We start from the raw sequence: 23,909 nt of genomic DNA, 5'->3' as shown, positions 1-23,909 counted from the left end.
TAATCCCGTTAAAGCATATGACGTCTGTACAATAAATAATTAATTTCCATTAACTTTGTTTTATTGAATTTAATTTAAAGTTGAAAGATCGATGCGTCATTTTTTTGTGATTGGAAACCCTCAGCAATGATTGGAAATAAGTTCGTTTGATGGACTTCAATGGATTTTTATTTCAAGACGAATAATAACTATTCGAATTATTGGTTTTATTTATTCCGATGTTTGCTGGTTATTGGTTATCTCAACCATCGCACTGTCCGTTAAAAGGATCAATTGCAGTCTGCCTGTCGCCGCATTTAAAAAAAGGAGAAATTTCCAATATATAGTCTCCGTCACGATTCCGACAATTTTTCAATTGGTATCGCTTTTAACCTGTTCGTGATCTAGTATGTACTTAGTACTTAGTATGTCATTTACGTAATAAAAATCGTCTGTTGAAGAGTTTTACTAGATGCGTTAATTTCAAACAAGCCTAACATTAAGTGAGGATTTCAATCCACTTATGGTGATATTTTGGAACGGACCGACTTAGCCATTCAGATTTGCTAAGTCATCTTATTAAAGTCGACAACTATACCACCAAAAAAGAGGTAATATACATGTCTGACTAATGAAATAACAGTTAAACATGTCACCGATTGATAGTTTATGTTTTTTAGGCACCAGACATATGCCTGCGGCCTGGAGTATACATCGTGTGCCTAAAAAGCATTTATCACTGAGCTGCATACAATGTTTTTAAAAATTTGGGCCGTCTGTCCGTCTGTCTGTCACGTCGATATCTTGAGTAAATCAAATCCGATTTCAAAAATTAATCAAAGATAGTCAAAATAGTGAGGCTAAGTTCGAAGATGGGCATATTCGGGTCGGCCCTTCGTGAGTTAGGGCCACCTAAGTGATTTAAGGTCTTTTGGTGATATTTATGGCAAAATAAACGATGGAAATGTAAATGACACGGCAAATGATAGGTATTGTCAATACTAATCCAGGAAAAAAAAGTTTTTTAAAATCGGGTGAGTGGACCGTGTTAGGGCCTTAGAAGTGAAAAGCTACTAGGGCCCTATGTGTATTTTACATATAACTCGAGCAAATTTCATCCGTTTTTCGTAATTTTTGTGTCATTTGGAAGGTAATCAAAGGCCGAATAGAATGTTGTTGAAAAAAAGTTAAATTTGGGTCCTCGGACTAAGGCCGCTACTAGGGCCCTATGTGTATTTTACATTGAACTCGAGTATATTTCATCCGTTTTTCGTAATTTTTGTTTCATTTGGAAGGTAATCAAAGGCCGAATAGAATGTAGTTGAAAAAAAAAAAAATAAAATTGGATCCTCGCACTGAGGCCGATACTAGGCCCTATGTGTATTTATACTCAATAAATTAAAATTTTAGGGCGATTTGAAATTTTTGTTTTATTTGAAAGGAACGTCGTACGGGGCTTCGTAATTGCGCTATGCGCAATTTCTAAGATGTACACATTCCATAATAATTTTACTTTAACTACTTTAACCGGCGCATAGGCTTACGGTCAAAGTAGGGTGACAGACGCACTAGGGTCACGTACGCAATAGATATACGGGTTTGTACGGGGCTCAGTCGCAGCAAACGCTCCGACTGTTCTGACGGCTCGTTTTTTCTCGGAAAGCCAACAAAATTTTACTTTTTGTTACTGAGTTGCGACAAAATGTCTTATACACAGAAGCAGAAGATTCAATGATTACACGTCTGATATGTTTGCTGTTTCCCAAAGGTTATAAGTTATCTACGAATTTGCATAGTAAAAATGTAAATGAAGTCAAAGCCGAATGGAATTGCAGTGACATTTTTCTAGTCAAACGGTTTCATTCGTACGATAATGCCAACGAAACAAAAAACAACTTTGTGTCAATTTGTTCACCTAATAATCCTAACAAAATCTCTACGAGAAAAGTGTGACGCAGTATTCGTAGTACAATGAATGATATCGCTAGAGTCGACGCTTTCAGCTTCGTTACGCAAAAATTAAATTGAAATATTTTGTACCAAAAAAAAAATTGAATGAAAACAACAATTTTACCAAAAAAATCTGCGTCGCAAAGTGGCAGAGGAACAGATCTACAAGAAAATTTATCTGACATATGTGACGCAGATTTTTTCGGTAAGATTTTTGTTGTTTTCAGTCAATTTTTTTTGTTGGTAAAAATTATTTGACAGATGATTGCGAAAACTAAGCCACCTTGTTTGAACTATAATTTGCACAATTTAATTTTTGCGTGACGAAGCTGAAAGCGTCAACTCTAGCGATATCATTCATTTTAGAAATAGTACTATTACTGCGAAACACATTTCTCGTAGAGATTTTGTTGGGATCGCTTCTAACGGTTGGCAACCGACTCATGACTACAGCACAGTTTTACGATAAATTAGAATAATCCCAATTTCATAACGATGTTTCTCCGGTAATTTTAAACCTGCATAGTCGAGTGATAGATCGTTTTGTTCGTATTAAAAGCGATAATATAATTAAAATAATTAAATAATTAAATACCAAAGGGTAGAAACTGAAATGCTCGGCTATACATAGTTGACGCGTCTCAAAAAAAAATCTTCGGTGGTTATATACTGCGTCAAGTCCTTCGCTATCGCTCCGGACATGATCTTGTCTCAGGGTTCACATAATTTCAAAGCGATATAACATATCGAGCAGCAAAAAACGATAATGACCATAATATGTTAATGTAAAAGTGGTCGAACTGAGTGCAAATAAAAGCACATATAGCCAGCAAAAAGATATCCACATTATTCAAATTCCAAAAATTGAAAATTCCAAATTTACATTAATGTCTCAATGATACGAAATTGTATTGCATGCAGAAATATGTGTGAAATATGTTGGAAACGTTATTAGAGTCTGGTGTGTATATGAAAAAAGCCTTCTTTCAATCCCACACACACTTGTACTAAAATTTCTCCTTCACTTCAACCGTAAAACAATAAAAACTCTATTTGATCTGAATCGGGTCTCTTCGAATTTGTTTTGTCTCACACAAGTTTTTGTCATATACGGATGCTACGTTTCATTTCAGTACAAATTAGACAATATATTTTCTCATTAACCCTCGTGAAATAGTGATTTTATTATAGTGTTTAAAGGAATTGGAAATTTCATTCCTTACAGGAAAAGGTCCCCAGGACAATAAAAGAGTAAGTCTTTTAGCCCACATTACCATAGAAGTGAACATGCATTACGGAAACTATTACATGTGATAAATCGCTGCTTGTGTTAATATAAAAACTTCCCTCTATTTAATGTGGCAACCAGCAATGACAATTCCCCTTCTATATTAAAGAAAATACCGATTTTCTTGTCATGCCTTTCGGATTGATTCAATTTTTACGACGTGTAAATAGTGAATTTCTTTCAATTAACTAAACCGATGACAGATGTAAGTATTACGAGTTATACAGCCACAAGTAATTAATGCTATGCCACCAGACATAACGAACAATGTTTAAAAATTTACTCATCTAAAGACTATGTTATCGCAATAATCTACCCACTCATGTATGTACTGTGATAACATGTACTGTGTATAATATGGACAATATTTAATCCAGCGAACGTTGATGTAATCATACCACGGTTGAAACTTTATTCTGGTCATTCATACAAAATCTTTTACTTCATAATTGTCAAATGCTAACAGGCAAAAGACAAATTCTACACTTCGCCAATTTGTAAACTAGGTAATTTGACGTCGTCTTGGGTCCTAAAAATGTGAAGAAAGCAGGAAACCTAGTGTAACAAAATTGATTTCGGTAAAGTGGATCCAATACACAAAACTTATAGCAAAAGGCTCGTGCCAAGTTAAGAACTGTCGTAATTTGTGAGTGATCATCTTGGTTCCACACTGTAATGATAGCAATAAAGCAATATAGTTCCAAGTTGGAAAGTATTGGGAACTTCCACTTTGCCATGTAAACAATCTTAATTGCGTGAAATGCATACCTCCGATTGCAATGCCTCCCTGCAATTTTCAAAATAATAACTTAGTCGCAAGTAACAAGCAATTAGTCGCAAGTAACAAGCACTTAGTCGAAAGCATTAATTATCTAACGAGCTACGGAATAAAGTTGTTATGTTGTACGTCGCAGCAGAAGCGCTGAACATGAATTCAAGAAAACTCGGCAAAGTATAATATGCTAGAACAGCATATACACAGAGAGAAAGAGAGTTTTCTTCTATTTGTTGATTTTCCTTTTTCAACACTACCACCCAGCCGATATAATACCAATCCAAGATTTATTAAAAAATAATAATCAATTGACGATACATCTCCAAATAGTTTTCTAAGAAATATAGCCCTCGCTTGTTTTCATAATAAACTATAAATGTATCACATACGGTTTTCTTGAGACTAACGATATTTCAAAATCAATTCAAATATTAGATTAGGATTTCTGGGTAAACATTATTTTAGCCATATTCTATAACGATTGATTTTATATGTGAAATATATACAATTTTTTTTTAAGTAAACCATCCATAATGGCCTAAGGGATATTGAATTTGTAGTTTATATACCCTTTGCTATTTGATAGCATGCCTTTAAAAAATTGTTTTTGTTCAACAGAAGAAAAAAAAACTTTATTTATTTTGTTTTCTACGTAACAAATATAACCTTAAGATGAAGATTGAAAAAAAAAACGAAGAAGAAAAAATTGGGCCGGTTACAGCATATAGAAAATATTTGGGGTAAAATAAGGAAAATATGCATAATCAATATTACATAAATGCTTGAATTATTAAATTTAATAACGAGACGAAAGTGTTTCTTTCCTATGACATAAAGTGACTTCTAGGGTGCGAAAGGATTCCTCGAAGTGAGAATAAAAACATAGCTAACGCCGACCCGTACTTTTACTTTTACTTCATTCTCTACTGAAAAGCTATTCGCCCTTTAAAATCACTTACATTATCTTTCTTTGCCTTGTTAGCATATACAAATAAATTGCCGGAGGCAATATAGACAGCCCCGTACGAAGTCAACTTTCATAAATTCCTATTTAAACAGCTATATACCGCTATATTTACCTATATTTTCCTATAAATAAACATTTCACAGATGAATATGCTATTATATAGCTCTATATGCCTGTATATAGCTCAATATAGGTGAATATAGGTGAATATAGATATACATAGATGTCCATATATGGAATGCCTGAAACACCCCACACACATAACAAATTATTTCTATGTTAACAGAAACACTCTAAGTACCATTTTTCCCAAGATATATCACTTTTATTAAAATCCAATATGGCCACAGGCAGCCATTTTGTTAGGAGACCGGAAATTTTACCGACGCTTTACATTCGTTAATACAATCGCTAAACCGAACTGGTGTGCATACGTTATTTTGCACCAGCTGGTCACATACAATTCCAAATGGGACCAGCTGGTGCAAAATAACGTATGCACACCAGTTCGGTTTAGCGAATGTACCTTTCAAACAAAACAAAAATCATGAAATTCGGTCAAAATTTACTCGAGATATTGACAAAATACTCCACGTTCACTGTACGGCCGAGTAGCCAGATAGGAGCTCACTCCAAGAGACCTAGCTCACGCTCCGGAGAACATAATTTCAAAAACTTTTTTTCCCTGATTGGTACGGTCAATACCTATCTAATAAAGCTAAAACAGACGAAATATGTTCAAATGTGGCCGACCTACAAGCAAAAAGTGCTTGCCGCCCTGTGCCTGTTTCACACCAAGGGGTCTAACTCACGAGTTGGTCATCCGATTTCCATAAACTTTTTTTTTGTCGATCGGTATTGTAAAAACCCTTTATTTGACGTATCAGTTACAAGTGTAACGTTTAAATGTCCGGAGATATCTTCGAAAAACCGTAAAGCACTTATTGGGCCACAGCTCGGGAATGGTCGATCCAAAATCACTCATCTTCGAACTTAGCCTGTCTTTTGACATTACCAAACGGGAAAAAAAAGAATTTTCAAAATCGGATGCGTTTTACTCAAGTTATCGTGCAGACGGACAGACGGACATTTTTTTTCACTGATTTGGCATCTCTAGACAACCACAATAGGTTTCCCCTTACTCAGGGAGTCCAATTCGACGTGTTACGGACGTATGCGTAAACGCATAAGACCCCAGTACTTCGTACGGGTCTAAAAAGCTCAACCATTAACGGTATGTGGAAAACTCTTAAAGAGTAATAAGCGATTCCGTTTGACTCCGCAAACAGAGAAATGACTATTGTTGGCTACACTGACAAAAAAGTTTCGAAAAACTCAGATGTTGCAGGTAGCTTTGTCTCCAGGTAACCTACAATAGCTGCGACAGGTGAGTTTTTCGAAACTTTTTTGTCAGTGTAGTCAACCTAACATAATAGTCACTTTGTTGGCTATCGCGGTGAGCTTGAAAATGTCCATACCTGATATGTCGTGCACATTAATTTATTTCATTGATATTAGTAGAGGGCAGTCCCGTTGAAACACAGCATGTTTGGTATTGTTGGAAAGGTTTAGCTGATTCAGCAATACAAATTTAGAGCAAAAAAATTGACCCAGGTCATAAACAAAGAAAAATTCGTCTATCTCAAAATTTTGACGTATACTCGATTTTAATATTAAGTTAATCACGGGTCAGCCCTCTACTAATATCAAAGATTATTTTCAGTGATTTTCTGAGCTCTAATTTATTGGCCATCTATAAAAGCCAATGCAATTGCCCGATCTGTTATTGGTGGGTATGGTTCCGTCTGTGAAAAGTTAACGTTCAAAACGGATGCTTATACTAATGTTCAAAAGAAAAGCATTTCATGAAATTTACAAAATGAACGCATTCGATGGTAAGTTTGCTATGCAATCAATGTCTTTAAATGCTAACACAATGAAAATTTATGTTTTGAAAATGTAGATCGTTTCTTGTTCATTTGTATGTAGCTCAGCATATTTAATTTTGTATTCATGGAAATGTTCGGGAAAATTTTTGGAACAAGAAACTCTCTGATGTGTTCGTCTTATTTCGAACATAAAGTTACGATTTGTAGTTGTATACATAAAGTAAAATTAGACGAATAAGTAATTGAGCTGACCTATTCAACCATTTATTTTTGTTAAAAACATTTAATGAACCTAAGTAAGTAGATGCAATCTAAACAAACTGAGGCTGTGTTTCCATTCAATTTGCTTTGTTTTTGATGGATAATGCATTTGAATAAAATGGCATTTCAGTATACCTATCAACTTCAACGATATGCCAAGCGGATGCGGACTGATGATAGAAACCTTATCTGAATTTGAAATCCTGTATTATATTTGCATCTCATGCAGAATAAAATTGACGATACTTGAGCATAAATAAATAAATTTGTCATACTATAAGACTATAGAAGAGAAGGAGGAATGCACTGCACAAACCATATAAGCAAGCAATGTATGTTTTGTACACTCACACTGCGCTTCATAAATTACTTTACTAGGGAGGTAATGGGGAGCATTCCCTTCCTACGGCAAACCCTTTACCACGCTTGTAAAGTAAAGTAGCATACTGCCCACGGAAAATAATTTTATATCTCGTATCACTATGAGTAAAAGAAACTCGGGCTGAGGCCCTCGTACAATTTTACTCATATATATATACGAGATATCAAATTACTTCCCTAGTACAGTAATCTACTATTAAATTTCGAGTGAATGAGGGGATGAAACAAATGAACGGAAAAATACATTTCCCTGATGCTGATCCATAATTGTACGTGCATCTTGCCCCATCTGAACGGTTTAAGCAAATTGTATTGATCATCCAGGGGGTCATGACGTAATTAATAGAATAATTATGCATTGGGTAGCATACACACCCAGAGGCAATATCGGTTCGAACAGACCCGTTGTGCCGTTGTTATGTTGGTATGTACAGCAAGTGTGACGGATGCCAAGAATATTGCTATATTATCCCCGGTCACATATTTATTTCAAACTTGCATTCATAAAAGGTAAAGTGTTCAGACTTTTGACAAATTTGCACATTAACAATACGAAATGAAAGGTGTAGAAGTGGAGATGTCTTTTGTGGTTTCTTGACAATGTTAAATAATTTGCATGAGACTTAGTATGCATTGCAATGTATGAAACTTTATTCCAGCTAACGATAAAATTTGTGGAAAGCGAAGTAATTTTTAATGTGGATGGATGAAAGTTGTTGGTATTAGAATGACTTCGCAACCCTAGGGTAGAAAGGTAAATTTATTTTTTCTTAACGTAATTGTTTACACATTGATGCTGTTTGTTTATTTCAAATGTCGCATCATGACTCCATCGATCCTTTCATCCATTATTTTCGAACAAATGTGAAAGTTTCCTCATGAGCTCGATAAATCTACATATATAAAATATCAACACAAATTTCAACTTTATTTTTGATATTTTTTCATTGCTTACAAAAGGTTACCGTTCGTCGACCGTATACCGTATAAATCCACTGGTACAAAAAATATTTCCCCTGGCACCGAAAAATAACAAGTTAAGTTAAAGTTTACTTTATACTTTTGTAGATCAACAATTAACTTTATGTGTTTTTTCGTGATGTTTCCAGATGTTGTTTGTATTAGGTCCGTTGTTTTTCGTAAAACATTTAGTTTTGTGTTTGGGCCGGAAAGGTAATTGTAACATATTCGGCAAATTGAATGTTAATTTCTCGGTTAATCAGATAATTTACCAAGTGAAGGTATGTCTCAACGGTGATCCGTGTTATCTAATGTCAAATCGACCTTTTTATGTGTCTATATAGTAGTATGGCATGACGCCTTATTCCAGTGTTTTACTCCAAAATTTGTTTTATTGTTTGCAAGTCTCAATTCCATTTGCTTTCGAAGTAAATCAATTTTTATGGTCTTTATTTGCAGTCAACTACAGTTTTTGTTTACTATGTAACCGGAAATTTTACTATTTTCTTCGCATAGGTCTAAGGTGTGCACAACTAGGCACATAAAAAACAATGTCGAGTTACATTCTTATTTGACTTTATCACTGGTTTATTGCAATGTTACCGTTTTTAGCCCCGTACGAAGTACGAAGGGGCTTATAGGATTACGATGCCGTGTGTAATTGATGGAATTCGAAGCAGACGGTAAGGGCAAAGTGTTTGCCTATGTTTATAGATGACGAATCCGCAATAAAAATTTGGGCCGTCTGTCCGTCTGTCCGTCTGTCCGTCTGTCCGTCTGTCCGTCTGTCCGTCTGTCCGTCTGTCCGTCTGTCCGTCTGTCCGTCTGTCCGTCACGTCAATATCTTGAGTAAATCAAATCCGATTTCAAAAATTTTTTTTTTCCCTGAAAGATAGTCAAAATAGTGAGGCTAAGTTCGAAGATGGGCATATTCGGGTCGGCCCTTCGTGAGTTAGGGCCACCTAAGTGATTTAAGGTCTTTTGGTGATATTTATGGCAAAATAAACGATGGCAAATGTGAATGACACGGCAAATGATAGGTATTGTCAATACCAATCCAGGAAAAAAAAGTTTTTTAAAATCGGGTGAGTGGACCGTGAGTTAGGGCCTTAGAAGTGAAAAGCTACTAGGGCCCTATGTGTATTTTACATAGAACTCAAGTAAATTTCATCCGTTTTTCGTAATTTTTGTTTCATTTGAAAGATAATCGAACACCGAATAGAATGTTGTTGAAAAAAAAAAATTTGGGTCCTTGGATTAAGGCCGCTACTAGGGCCCTATGTGTATTTTACATATAACTCGAGCAAATTTCATCCGTTTTTCGTAATTTTTGTTTCATTTGGAAGGTAATCAAAGGCCGAATGGAATGTTGTTGAAAAAAAATTAAATTTGGGTCCTCGGACTAAGGCCGCTACTAGGGCCCTATGTGTATTTTACATATAACTCGAGCAAATTTCATCCGTTTTTCGTAATTTTTGTTTCATTTGAAAGGTAATCAAAGGCCGAATAGAATGTTGTTGAAAAAAAATTAAATTTGGGTTCTCGGACTAAGGCCGCTACTAGGGCCCTATGTGTATTTTACATATAACTCGAGCAAATTTCATCCGTTTTTCGTAATTTTTGTTTCATTTGGAAGGTAATCAAAGGCCGAATAGAATGTTGTTGAAAAAAAATTAAATTTGGGTCCTCGGACTAAGGCCGCTACTAGGGCCCTATGTGTATTTTACATAAAACTCGAGCAAATTTCATCCGTTTTTCGTATTTTTTGTTTCATTTGGAAGGTAATCAAAGGCCGAATAGAATGTAGTTGAAAAAAAAATTGGATCCTCGGACTCAGGCCGATACTAGGCCCTATGTGTATTTATACTCAATAAATTAAAATTTTAGGGCTATTTGAAATTTTTGTTTTATTTGAAAGGAACGTCGTACGGGGCTTCGTAATTGCGCTATGCGCAATTTCTAAGATGTACACATTACATAATAATTTTACTTTAACTACTTTAACCGGCGCAATAGGCTTACGGTCAAAGTAGGGTGACAGACGCACTAGGGTCACGTACGCAATAGATATACGGGTTTGTACGGGGCTCAGTCGCAGCAAACGCTCCGACTGTTCTGATGGCTCGTTTTATTGTATGAATTTGGGATAAAAGTTCTAAAATTTTATTGCGCTTTTCAGCGTTACATTAATAAACGTAAAACAACCCTTTCAATAAACATGAACGTAAGCAATCGCAGATGCGTTGGTTCTCCGTTCACATCATAAATAACATGGTTTCAACAACACTGGCATGTCTGTGACAATCTTACAATTATGTTACGTTTTCTGCCAATGCGTTTCAAGCATGAGTGGTACTCTGAATAGGGTACTGGAACTTGACAGTGTCTCACACAACTGACAAATACTGTAAAAAAGCATTTCATACAAAATAGAACACTATTTGGCAGCTGTTGATGTGATGACTTTTGCTTGAAGTGCGTTGTTTTTGCCGTAATTTGCAGGAGGGACCTAATGAAAAATATAAAAACAAAAGAATTCTTTTGTCTAAAATTTTCACTAAGTCTCTTATGTGAATTATGGCAGTTATTGTGTTTCACAAGGAGGGATTCTTTTGAAAAACAGCCTACCGAAATCGGACGCATTTTCCAGTGGACATTTTTATATGTGCCTAGAAAGGACTTCGACCCTAGAACCCAAAACCACTTTCAAAAAAATTCTTCGAAGCTTTTATGGCTGGTGAAAGGTGATCGAAAGCCGAAAATTTTCACTTTTCTTACCAAAATTTCTCCGGGTACACGAGCCGTACAGGGTCGTGTGGGGTGTCATTAGAAAGGTAATCACATGTACTATTGAGCCGAATAGAGACTCATTGGTTTTAAAATTAATCCACACTGAAATATGTGCAGTTGAAGTTTTCAACAGAAAACTTGCACTTTTCTTACCAATATTTCTCCAGTTACACGAGCCGTACATGGTGGTGTGGGGTATCATTTGAAAGGTAATTTTATGTGCTTTTGGGCCAAATAGGGGATGTGTCCCTGATGTGTTTGTCTTCACTTTACATTTCACGGGAATTGTAAAGGTGAGCTTCGAAGTTTTTGAATTTAGCGGAACGAAACGGTGTCTTTAGGTACTCTAGGGATAACGTTACTTGAACTACTTATTTACGTTGTCGTTTTATCGCGCATTTGACTGTGACAAAGAATCGGCCCTTATTGTCGTCTTCCAAACTTTATTTTCACCTGAGTTAATAGTCTAATAACCTTGCGCTGTGGGTGAGTTCTACTGTTGCATTTAGTCCGTTGCCAAATTGTTACGTTAAAAATCCCATCTACATGTGTCAGATTTACGGACATTTGCAAGAAGATATGTCAGCCTTTGTCCCTAATATGGTGTTTCTGTTCATGGTGTATTTTTCGAATTTTCAAAGCTTCACACTCTTTAATTTTGGTTCTGTTTATTCGGTTTTGTTTACAGGGCGAAATCAAATAACAGGACTCCAGATCGTTTTAACAAAGAGTAGAAAAGGCTTCTTTTGAGAACTACTCCCAGATGGTTGAACCGATACCACCCATTTCCGCAAGGTTCTGAAAGAACAGGTTATGACACTTCTGAGTTGATCACTAAGACGGTGACATGCAGATGCTTTTTATTAAACAGACTCATTACAGATTGTTTGAAATGTCAACCTGATAAAAACGTTTTTTTTCCTTCTAGTTGGCAATCGATTGAATGGTCAAAAAAGGTAAGCTTAAGCTATGATCATGTCCGGAGCGATAGCGGAGGACTTGACGCAGTCTAACTACCAAAAAAAGAACGAAGAAAATTTTTTGAGACGCGGCAGATATTTCTTGAATGGTGGCAAATAGAGAATTACTAATTTCGTCAGATTTTGGAATTTCGTCAAATTTTCGATTTTCGTCAAATTTTCGAATTTCGTCAAATTTCGTCAAATTTTCGATTTTCGTCAAATTTTCTAATTTCGTCAAATTTCGTCAAATTTTCGATTTTCGTCAAATTTCGTCAAATTTTCGATGTCAAATTTCGTCAAATTTTCGAATTTCATCAAATTTTCTAATTTCGTCAAATTTCGTCAAATTTTCGAATTTCGTCAAATTTTCGAATTTCGTCAAATTTTTGAATTAAAACTGTAAACTGTTATAAAAAGCAGTGTTGACTACACTTCTAAAACGACTGATATACCAACAAAAATCTCTTCGAGAAAAGTGTGACGCAGTCTTTGAAATACAATTTCTAAAATGAATGATATCGCTAGAGTTGACGCTTCAGCTTCGTTACGCAAAAATTAAATTTTACACCCAATTAGTTCAAACAAGCTGGCTTAGTTTTTCTCATCATCTGCCAAATAATTTTTACCAAAAAATTTGACTGGAAACAACCAAAATTTTACCAAAAAAATCTGCGTCGCAAAGTGGCAGATGTTCAGAAACAGACCTGCAAGAAAATTTATTTTCAAAGACTGCGTCACACTTTTCTCGAAGAGATTTTTGTTGGGATGTAAGTTTACTTTACAAAAAAGCAGGGACTATTTTTTGTAAAACTTTTTTATCTTTTTCCTCACATTTAAAAAAATTGATTTTTTTTTAGAAAATTAGAGAAAAAATTAGATTTAGGAAATATTAAAAAACCTGAGAAGATATGTGAAAACAAGCAAACTACACACCAAATTAAAATGTTGTCGAAAACTCGGAGTCAGTAAATTCCCTTTAGTTTGATTCGAATTGAATATATTTTTCCATGGAAACTGTCTGAATGATGTTCGCTGAAAATGGATCCAACATCGAGTCAGCCTACATCATTGTAAAACATACAGAAATTGCTATTTTTTTCCACGTCGATGTCATGTATACATTAAATAAACAGAAATTATTTTATTATTACATTCCACCACCATGAGGGTTCTACTACATGTCAGAAGTTTTTTTTTATATATATTTGAAACTGGAAAAAAACGCAACACTTGAACTGAACAAAACCTTACAAACTCATGAATAAATGTCTCTGTCTAGTAGCAACATAACAACAAAAAAGTGATCCATCAATCCATCTGTCTTGACATGTTGACAAAACATTTCCAATAGCATTATCCATCAATTTAATATAATAGTAATATTTCATTTCAGTCTGCTTTCTTTTTATAAAATTTAAACAAATTATTTTTCTATCCAAGCTAAAACATTGTATTGAATATACGAGACGTTTCGTATCTAGTTCTATTATTAGCATCACATTTCATAAATAACGACTATTTCTATAAATCTTTCTAAGTTAGGTCAGCATAAATATTGTATTAATATTTAATTCGACCTAATCGGATTAAGCATTATTCTAATCCAGAAATAAAACTTCAGCCACAAACGACAAACCTAAGCTAACCAAACCAACCTTATCACATTTCATTAGTTTCACACCGTATTTTCCACAAATTTCCAGCTAACACGTCTCGCGCCCATTTTAGTATAAACGAAAATTAGGTCTTTCATTTTGTTGCTGGGTAAAAACAGAATATTATTTAAAGTTGTACGATATGGTTGAAGTCATTTTCCATGAAATTATATCGTCTAGGTGATAATTTATGTAAATTAATTGCAAATTTATTTATTTTTAATGCAGACGTTAAAGAGGAAAGTTTTCGGATTGGTTAGTAGCAGTCGGTTATTTCTCTAGGAAGACTGGGTACGTGAAAAATTTGTTATTGAGGATTGATGAGAGAAACTCTTTACAATATACGCTATGAGAACAGTGCAAAGTAATTCACCCACCATTTGAGTGTTTAGTGCAGCGAAACGGTTTGCCTCGGGTATATATATATATATATATATAATATAATGAAGTCGCTGTGGATGGCTTTTACATATTCATGGTATTCATGACAAGAAGTTTACTGATTCGAAAGAAGTTATAGCTTTGAATAATGACCAAAATTAGAGTCGGTTGTGTGCATCAGAGACCGAGATTGAAAAATTTCTTTAAAAAAAAAAACTTATCAAAGTTTCGTTCTTGCCTTCAATGTGCACCATGAAATCAAATAAATTTGACGCTTAGCGTGATAATATCGTCAATAAAACAAAATTACAGAGCTACTGTGCAGAGTTGAGCTTTTTGGTCCATCAGAAATGATAATGGTGGAGACGGTGTCCCCGGATTTATATGGCCAATTTTTAGTATTTATTTCATTTAACTGTGGGATTTCTGTGCAAATGATGGTTCCGAGTTCCGATTTTACGGTTGTTTGGATGCAGGTATTAAATATTTCAGTAGCTGGTAGCACATCCGATTCGTATTATTTGATATGCACGAGTTTTCAGGGCATCTTAATAAGTGGCTACATGACGAGCACGTTTAAACCGTTTTGTTACAGAAACACCCATTAACTCGTCGAAATTATTGTTAATCACACTCAGCACACTGTTTTGCCACCGATATATTGGTCGATACATTTCCTGTTACGTGTGCATTAATCAACACAAAAACTCATATCTCGATTATAACGAGCCATCAGAACAGTCGGAGCGTTTGCTGCGACTGAGCCCCGTACAAACCCGTATATCTATTGCGTACGTGACCCTAGTGCGTCTGTCACCCTACTTTGACCGTAAGCCTATTGCGCCGGTTAATGTAGTTAAAGTAAAATTATTATGGAATGTGTACATCTTACAAATTGCGCATAGCGCAATTACGAAGCCCCGTACGACGTTCCTTTCAAATGAAACAAAAATTTCAAATCGCCCTAAAATTTTATTTTTTGAAGGGCCTAGTATCGGCCTCAGTCCGAGGACCCAAATTTAAAATTTTTTTCAACTACATTCTATTCGGCCTTTGATTCCTAATTCCTAATTAAACAAAAATTACGAAAAACGGATGAAATTTGCTCGAGTTATATGTAAAATACACATAGGGCCCTAGTATCGGCCTCAGTCCGAGGACCCAAATTTAATTTTTTTTTCAACAACATTCTATTCGGCCTTTGATTACCTCCCAAATGAAACAAAAATTACGAAAAACGGATGAAATTTGCTCGAGTTGTATGTAAAATACACATAGGGCCCTAGTAGTGGCCTTAGTCCAAGGACCCAAATTTAATTTTTTTACAACAACATTCTATTCGGCCTTTGATTACCTTCCAAATGAAACAAAAATTACGAAAAACGAATGAAATTTGCTCGAGTTATATGTAAAATACACATAGGGCCCTAGTAGCATTTCACTTCTAAGGCCCTAACTCACGGTCCACTCACCCGATTTTAAAAAACTTTTTTTTCCTGGATTGGTATTGACAATACCTATCATTTGCCGTGTCATTTACATTTCCATCGTTTATTTTGCCGTAAATATCACCAAAAGACCTTAAATCACTTAGGTGGCCCTAACTCACGAAGGGCCGACCCGAATATGCCCATCTTCGAACTTAGCCTCACTATTTCGACTATCTTTCAGGGAAAAAAAAATTTTTGAAATCGGATTTGATTTACTCAAGATATCGACGTGACAGACGGACAGACGGACAGACAAAATTTTTATTGCAGATTCGTCATCTATGAACATAGGCAAACACTTTGCCCTTACCGTCTGCTTCGAATTCCATCAATTACACACGGCATCGTAATCCTATAAGCCCCTTTGTACTTCGTACGGGGCTAATAACGTACACAAATTATGTGTTTGTTTTGCTTACAAACTTTGGATGTGTAAAATTGTTCTGTCGTCATTCAGTAAATACTAAAAATCAACTAATTTTTGATGACAGTAACTGTATAACTGCACTGTAAGTGTTTAATTTGTAAATATTAATTGAAATTGATTGGTCAACTATCAAGCTGCAACGTGCAGCCATCAGTAGCTAACGATAATAATACATTAATAAAGTGATATTTATCTCCGTTCGTACAAAAACGCACCACACTAAACCGATTTATAACATCATTAAAACACTGGATGCATTAACGAATTTCGCTTCATTTTATATATATATGTATGTGTGTCCGCTATTGATGGGAGGGAGTTCCGATCCACGCATTCCGTTGCATGCTTTTAAATCATATGTATAATTTTCTGTTATTTGCGTTAATCTCTACAAATTATCGTTTTTGGTATATTTATTCACAAATTTATAACTTTTTTATAGGCTTTCCGTACGGATAAATGTACAAAGCGTGTGTACATTGTACACTCTCACATTTAGCAGCCAGAAATGTATGTATGTATATACGCATATAATATACGCAGACACGGCAATGGGGAGAGACAATATTTATTGGATATTTACGCAATCCTCAATATAATAATATTTGGCTTTTTTTCCACGGAAATGTCTGTATATATATCCCCAAGACGATAAACGAAAATCTATGTTCATATATAAAGCGGAAACAGTATTTTCAATCTTTCTGGATTTGGTATAGAAGGTTTTGAAAAGGAAACCTTCTGGGAAAAATATATATAAATATTCAAAGGTTATTTATTTGCTGTAAAAATGCTCTGTGTATTATATAAAGTAACCGAAGCTGATGTGATTTTATGACCTCCTTTTATAATTTCTTGGATTAATTTCCGAAAAATGTTTAATTGTATGTCAGGGACGGGTATATTGTTGTCATCGTTCACTTTTTAAAAATAGAGCGCAAACACTAGCCCTCTTATTTTCCTGCAAACGCGTGAAGGTTCATTGTGCTGGGTTGAGTCTGTGGGGTGGTGGCTTCCATTGTTGTGGATGATGAACGCGAAAAAAATGGTTTGCGGCGAAAAAAAAATTACTTCCGGTCGAAAAATGGCGCCAAAATTGAAAATGTTCAAATTGCGATAGCTTAATACATGGGTGGGAGAAGACAACTTTTCCACGACGAAATGTTTGTTCTGAAAAATTTTGATGCACGGATACTAAACAATCACTAAATTAATGATAGGATTTGTTCTTTTACAAAATGTAGCGAAAATGGTAATGGAAACGACAATTGAACGAGACCTCATAAAATTTCACTTTTACCAAATTTAAAAAATCGAAGCCTTCGTTTCCCATGGATTTTTCCTTCAACAAGAATAAAAGCTTGATTATTGTTTCAGCAGCTTCAGCTGCTACACTCATCACTGTATACAGTCGATGTAATGGGTATGTGATTTTTAACTGGAATGTTTTACTTTCTAAGTTGAATGCAGTTGTAGTTAGAAAATCACATTTCAAATACACGAGATGAATAATCCCATTAAAAAGTGTGGTCGTGGAGATAAAAACCCTTCACAACTTGAATGGTCTTCGTATATTGTTAGTATCTTAAAGGTATATCAATTTCATCAATTGCATGCACTTCACAGAACTCACAATAATCACAATTCAAACAAAATTTGAGTTTGAGGTCCTATTATACAGGAAATTGTAGCTTTGTATTCCACCGATCAGCCCAGTTTGAAGAATATCTCAACAAGTTATATAAGAGAAATGAAATGAAATTTATTGAATAAAGCAAAGCGGAGAAATAATTTTAGATTTACAAACGGTTTGTGGTTCAATCCGATTTAACGGAATCTATTTCCTTTTGATATAATCAAAAGGACATTTTGAGAATTGGTATGCGTCATCAGTTCGAAGACATTTGAGTTCAATGAATCATTATTGAGTCAGATGAATTGAGTACGGAACGGTTGTTTCAATTCGATGGATCACTTATTTATTATTTAGAGGCCCGATCACCCGAAAGTGATCAGAGGTCTTTGCAGAGAAAACAGCCTGTTGACAAGTCTATTGTCCATTGTCTACTGTCCGTTATTTTTCGTTTGATCATCATTTGGTAGATGATGGTGTGGACGCTATGTATACATTAAAACGAGCCATCAGAACAGTCGGAGCGTTTGCTGCGACTGAGCCCCGTACAAACCCGTATATCTATTGCGTACGTGACCCTAGTGGGTCTGTCACCCTACTTTGACCGTAAGCCTATTGCGCCGGTTAATGTAGTTAAAGTAAAATTATTATGAAATGTGTACATCTTAGAAATTGCGCATAGCGCAATTACGAAGCCCCGTACGACGTTCCTTTCAAATAAAACAAAAATTGCAAATAGCCCTAAAATTTTAATTTATTGAGTATAAATACACATAGGGCCTAGCATCGGCCTCAGTCCGAGGATCCAAATTTATTTTTTTTTCAATTACATTCTATTCGGCCTTCGATTACCTTCCAAATGAAAAAAAAATTACGAAAAACGGATGAAATTTGCTCGAGTTATATGTAAAATACACATAGGGCCCTAGTAGCGGCCTTAGTCCGAGGACCCAAATTTAATTTTTTTTCAACAACATTCTATTCGGTGTTCGATTATCTTTCAAATGAAACAAAAATTACGAAAAACGGATGAAATTTGCTCGAGTTATATGTAAAATACACATAGGGCCCTAGTAGCGGCCTTAGTCCAAGGACCCAAATTTAATTTTTTTTCAACAACATTCTATTCGGTGTTCGATTATCTTTCAAATGAAACAAAAATTACGAAAAACGGATGAAATTTGCTCGAGTTATATGTAAAATACACATAGGGCCCTAGTAGCGGCCTTAGTCCAAGGACCCAAATTTAATTTTTTTTCAACAACATTCTATTCGGTGTTCGATTATCTTTCAAATCAAACAAAAATTACGAAAAACGGATGAAATTTACTCGAATTCTATGTAAAATACACATAGGGCCCTAGTAGTGGCCTTAGTCCAAGGACCCAATTTTTTTTTTCAACAACATTCTATTCGGCCTTTGATTACCTTCCAAATGACACAAAAATTACGAAAAACGAATGAAATTTACTCGAGTTCTATGTAAAATACACATAGGGCCCTAGTAGCTTTTCACTTCTAAGGCCCTAACTCACGGTCCACTCACCCGATTTTAAAAAACTTTCTTTTCCTGGATTGGTATTGACAATACCTATCATTTGCTGTGTCATTTACATTTCCATCGTTTATTTTGCCATAAATATCACCAAAAGACCTTAAATCACTTAGGTGGCCCTAATTCACGAAGGGCCGACCCGAATATGCCCATCTTCGAACTTAGCCTCACTATTTCGACTATCTTTCAGGATTTTTTTTTTTTTTTGAAATCGGATTTGATTTAATCAAGATATCGACGTGACGGACAGACGGACAGACAAAATTTTTATTGCGGATTCGTCATCTATGAACATAGGCAAACACTTTGCCCTTACCGTCTGCTTCGAATTCCATCAATTACACACGGCATCGTAATCCTATAAGCCCCTTTGTACTTCGTACGGGGCTAAAAAAACGAAATCAGAAAATCAACAAAATTGGTCATCGACCCAAGTTAATTACAAAAATATTCTTGCATGTTAAAAGTTTCAGCATGAATTATGAATTGCATTACATTCTGTTCAATTTTACGAGAAATGAACCTAATTTTCCGTTTCCAAATATAACAGAATTTCATAATGGCATCCAATTAAACCGATGGCTTTAACAAATCTGGTTATATACTTAAAAAGGTTTCCCAGAAAAATAAATCTGATTGAGGGATTCTTCTGAAAAACAGAAGACCGAAATCGGACGCATTTTCTATTCGAATTTTTTATATGTGCCCAGTAAGGTATTCGACTCCAGAAGCCAAAACCACTTTCAAAAAAAATCTTCGAAGTTTGTGTGGCTGGTAAGAGGTTATCAAAAACCGAAAACTTGCACTTTTCTTACAAAAATTTCTCTTACACGAGCCGTACAGAGTCGTGAGGGGTGTCATTAGAAAGGCGATTGCATGTACTCCCGGGGCAGATAGGGTCCTATTGGGTTTGAAATTCATCCACACTGTGATATGTGCAGTTGAAGTTTTCAACCGAGAAAAGACTGAAAACTTACACTTTATCACACGTACGTGGGGTGTCATTAGAAAGGTAATTACATATACTTTTCAGGGAAAATTTGGATGTGAAATTGGTTTTTAGGAGTATGAAAATAAATATTTCACTCTATAATATGATTAAACTTGAATGGTGATGCTAAATATCAATATACCAAATTTCGACTCAAAACACCTTGGTGACATGGAAATTAATTAATTTACACCAATCATATTTGCATTTGACAAATTTCATGAAATTCCTGGCACCAACAAACAAATATATAAAACAACTATCCCCCATCTAAGTCGATGCAATTCATATGCAATAATTGAATAATGTGATCGGTAACGGTGTTAGCTAAACTTACCTAGTATTTCCACAGTATGAGTAATTTCGATTGGTTCTAATGTTTGAATTGTACAGACATAGTCTCCAGCGTCTTGTGGTACAGCGTCTCGAATTTGCAACGAAAATCCATTGTATAGTCGAACTCGTGGATCGGGTGTAACTTTTACAGTACCAGCCGACAATATGGCAATTCCTCGTTTCCATGCGACCATATAAGATGCTATCATTATGGAAAAAGTGAAAAAAAGAAAAATGAAACTTTAATTTTGTCGAAAAATTACAAACAAAATTCATGGCAAATTCAATTATATTAAAGAAAATGAAAAATTTCATTTTAAATTTGAAGCAACTAGAAACATATTTATTTTGTGGTTTTTTGTGAAAGAGAATTGGAAAACGGATCTTATATACCCCGACTCGTTTATACATACCTAACCTACGTATAAATACAAACCACCTTTCCATCTATGTATACCTATCTAATGTGAACATGTACAATCTCTTTGAATTGAAATTTCATTTGTGGAACAAGGGAAAATAGATTTTCCCTTTAGAGGTTTTACTATTTTCGTTTATTTATTTTTTTGCGTCGAATCGATATTATTTCTAAAATGAAATGACAAATCATTCTTTATAAATTACTGTCGTAGATTCAAATTTTTGATTGAACTTCTCCCACTAACAATGTTCCATATGGACAGATAATTCGGCTTAAATTCGCCGATGAACATTTTCAGAACTGAAAAATCACTTCAATGGACCCGGATGTGAATATCATTTTGATTAACATGACTACTCATTGTTTCAGTTGCATGCACCCAAATAGGTGATGAATTTTTTTTTACCGAAATGCTCGTTTGACAGGGGGATTTTGCTTTCTGTTTTCTACACATATGCATTGAAAAATCGACGCTCTAACCCATAAAGGCTGTGTGGATCGGTAGACTCAAAAATCAAAACCTCCCTCCCTTACCGCTATGTCAGTACTTCCACCTCCGCATTAGTACACATTTTTAGGTATAGCAGGTAATCGTAATCTACTAGTTTTTACCCTTTGGTCTATTATTATCAACATATGTCGTCTTACATAGTTAAGTAATTTTGTTAAACTGAAATGGTCAAAGTATTAAACGCTTGGCTACAGATTGAACCAAAGAAGTAACAGATTTAATGATTACAATGCTTGTACTTTTAAGCGGAATGAAAAATAAATCAAGAAGAGACTAAGAACTGTGAATACCATTGGGAGGATAATAGTGCTCTTATTACAACCAATTTATATTTAAATTTATTGAATGTGATAGTGAGGATATATCTGACACCGTTTTTACAATCGAGTCATGAACAATCGCACTCAATTTCTTGAATTTCTAGAAAAATATTTCTTGTATCGATGAAAAAATGTAATTTTTTCTAGAAATTCAAGGAAATTTTCCTGAAAATATGTCCTGGAATGTGGGGCGATGTATATTTGTTGATCTATTGCTAACTGGTTAATATCGGCGACAACATTAAATTAGGCATTGGGCATACCTAAATCAAAACGAGTACACTCGCGGGATTTTGAAAACCGACACATTTCCTGTTTCGCGTTTTACTGTTTTTTTTATTGAATTTCGCACGTATTTTTATATGGAGGAATCAGAAACTGAAGTATAGTACAGACACAGAAAATATGTCGGTTTTCAAAATTCCGTGTGTAGACTCGAAGTTAGGCATAATGATGAATGTCTCTTTAATATAGAAATTTTACCAAATGGAAACTAGCACATATCAGTGTCTTAGTAGTCACGTTGATTAAAATCAATGCAACTGTTTAAGGATCGTAATAAACGGCAGACAAAAAATTTAAAAAAGGAGATAAAAAATAGTAAAAATGGAGATAAACAATCGAAAAATGGAGATAAATAATTAAAAAATGCCGATAAATTAACGAAAACTTGAGATTAAATAACAAGGAACGGAGATAAAAAAATAACAAATGGAGATAATTTGATTGAAAACGGAGTTATAGTATCTCCTTTTTTAAATTTGTTATCTCTGTTTTTAGTTTTTTTATCTCCACTTGGTATCTCCGTTTTTAAATTTTTAATCTCTGATGTTATCTCCTTTTCTGAAATTATTATCTTCACTTTTTAATTTATTTTATCTCCATTCCATACATTTCTTATCTCCATTTCTAGTTATAATATCTCCAAAACTCATTTTATTATCTCCATATATATATCGGAGAATGAACAAAAACTAGTTCTGTGTCATCATATGTAATTTGCAAGACCTATCTCCGTGAAGTATCAACCAACTTTAAACATACCAACTTTTTTATAGTCTGGTCGTCATGACGAAGATTTTTGCGAGTTTTCCAAAGTCGGTAGGTTGGAACCAACTTACCAACTTGCTGATCAAGCGCGACTAAAAAGTTGATAGCTTTGGCAAAAAGTTGGTAGGTTATAACCTACCAACTTTTTGCCAAAGGTACCAACTTTGCTAGGCTGACGAACTAATCTCATTTACGTTACATTTCGTAAAAAGATGAATTCCCTAGGAACGGACTAAACGCCTTTACGGCGAGAACAATTACACAGACTAATTATTAGACGATGCGAGAGAAAAAAAATTAACTCCTAAGTTACCGACACCGTTCCGGCGCCCGGCTCGCATTGCGGCCCTCCGCTTCGCTCCGGGGCAATGGGCCGGATCGCTCGGCGTGTTAAAACGCTTTTTATGTACCTTCTAACTTTTTGTCAAACATCCTGACCTTTTGCCAAATTGTCGTCGCAACGACCGGACAATACGAATCAGGATACATACGAACTATACAAATTATAAACGTTTACCTCTATTGTCTATCGTTAGGAAATGCAGATGAATAACTTAAAGTTGAAATAAAATTACAATCAACGGAGATCACCGTCCAGATAAATAATTGAGAAACTGAGAATTAAGAAACAGTAAGGTAGATGCACTGAAACTTAAAACGGTAGATAAAGAATTGAGAAACGGAGATAGAGAAGCGGAGATAATTTGATTGAAAACAGAGTTATAGTATTTCCTTTTTTAAATTTTTTATCTCTGTTTTTAGTTTTTTTTATCTCCACTTGGTATCTCCGTTTTTAAATTTTTAATCTCTGATGTTATCTCTTTTTCTTAAATTATTATCTTCACTTTTTAATTTATTTTATCTCCATTCCATACATTTCTTATCTCAATTTCTAGTTATAATATCTCCAAAACTCATTTTATTATCTCCGAAATTA

General features: G+C 34.8%; 1 protein-coding gene across 2 annotated transcripts in view; it reads right to left on the bottom strand.

Moving 5' to 3' along the window:
• LOC119067788 (limbic system-associated membrane protein) overlaps window positions 1–23,909 on the bottom strand; it is a 426,428-nt gene that overhangs the window by 81,342 nt on the left and 321,177 nt on the right. For both annotated transcript variants that reach the window (XM_037170932.1, XM_037170933.1), the window contains exon 4: window positions 20,672–20,872. In XM_037170932.1, the coding sequence (XP_037026827.1) occupies window positions 20,672–20,872 (201 nt within the window). The remainder of the gene's footprint in view (window positions 1–20,671; window positions 20,873–23,909) is intronic.

The sequence above is a fragment of the Bradysia coprophila genome (genome assembly GCF_014529535.1).
Source record: "Bradysia coprophila strain Holo2 chromosome X unlocalized genomic scaffold, BU_Bcop_v1 contig_128, whole genome shotgun sequence".
NCBI lineage: Eukaryota > Metazoa > Arthropoda > Insecta > Diptera > Sciaridae > Bradysia > Bradysia coprophila.
Note: the sequence above shows the minus strand (reverse complement) of the source record. Positions and strands in the feature narration are given on the sequence as shown.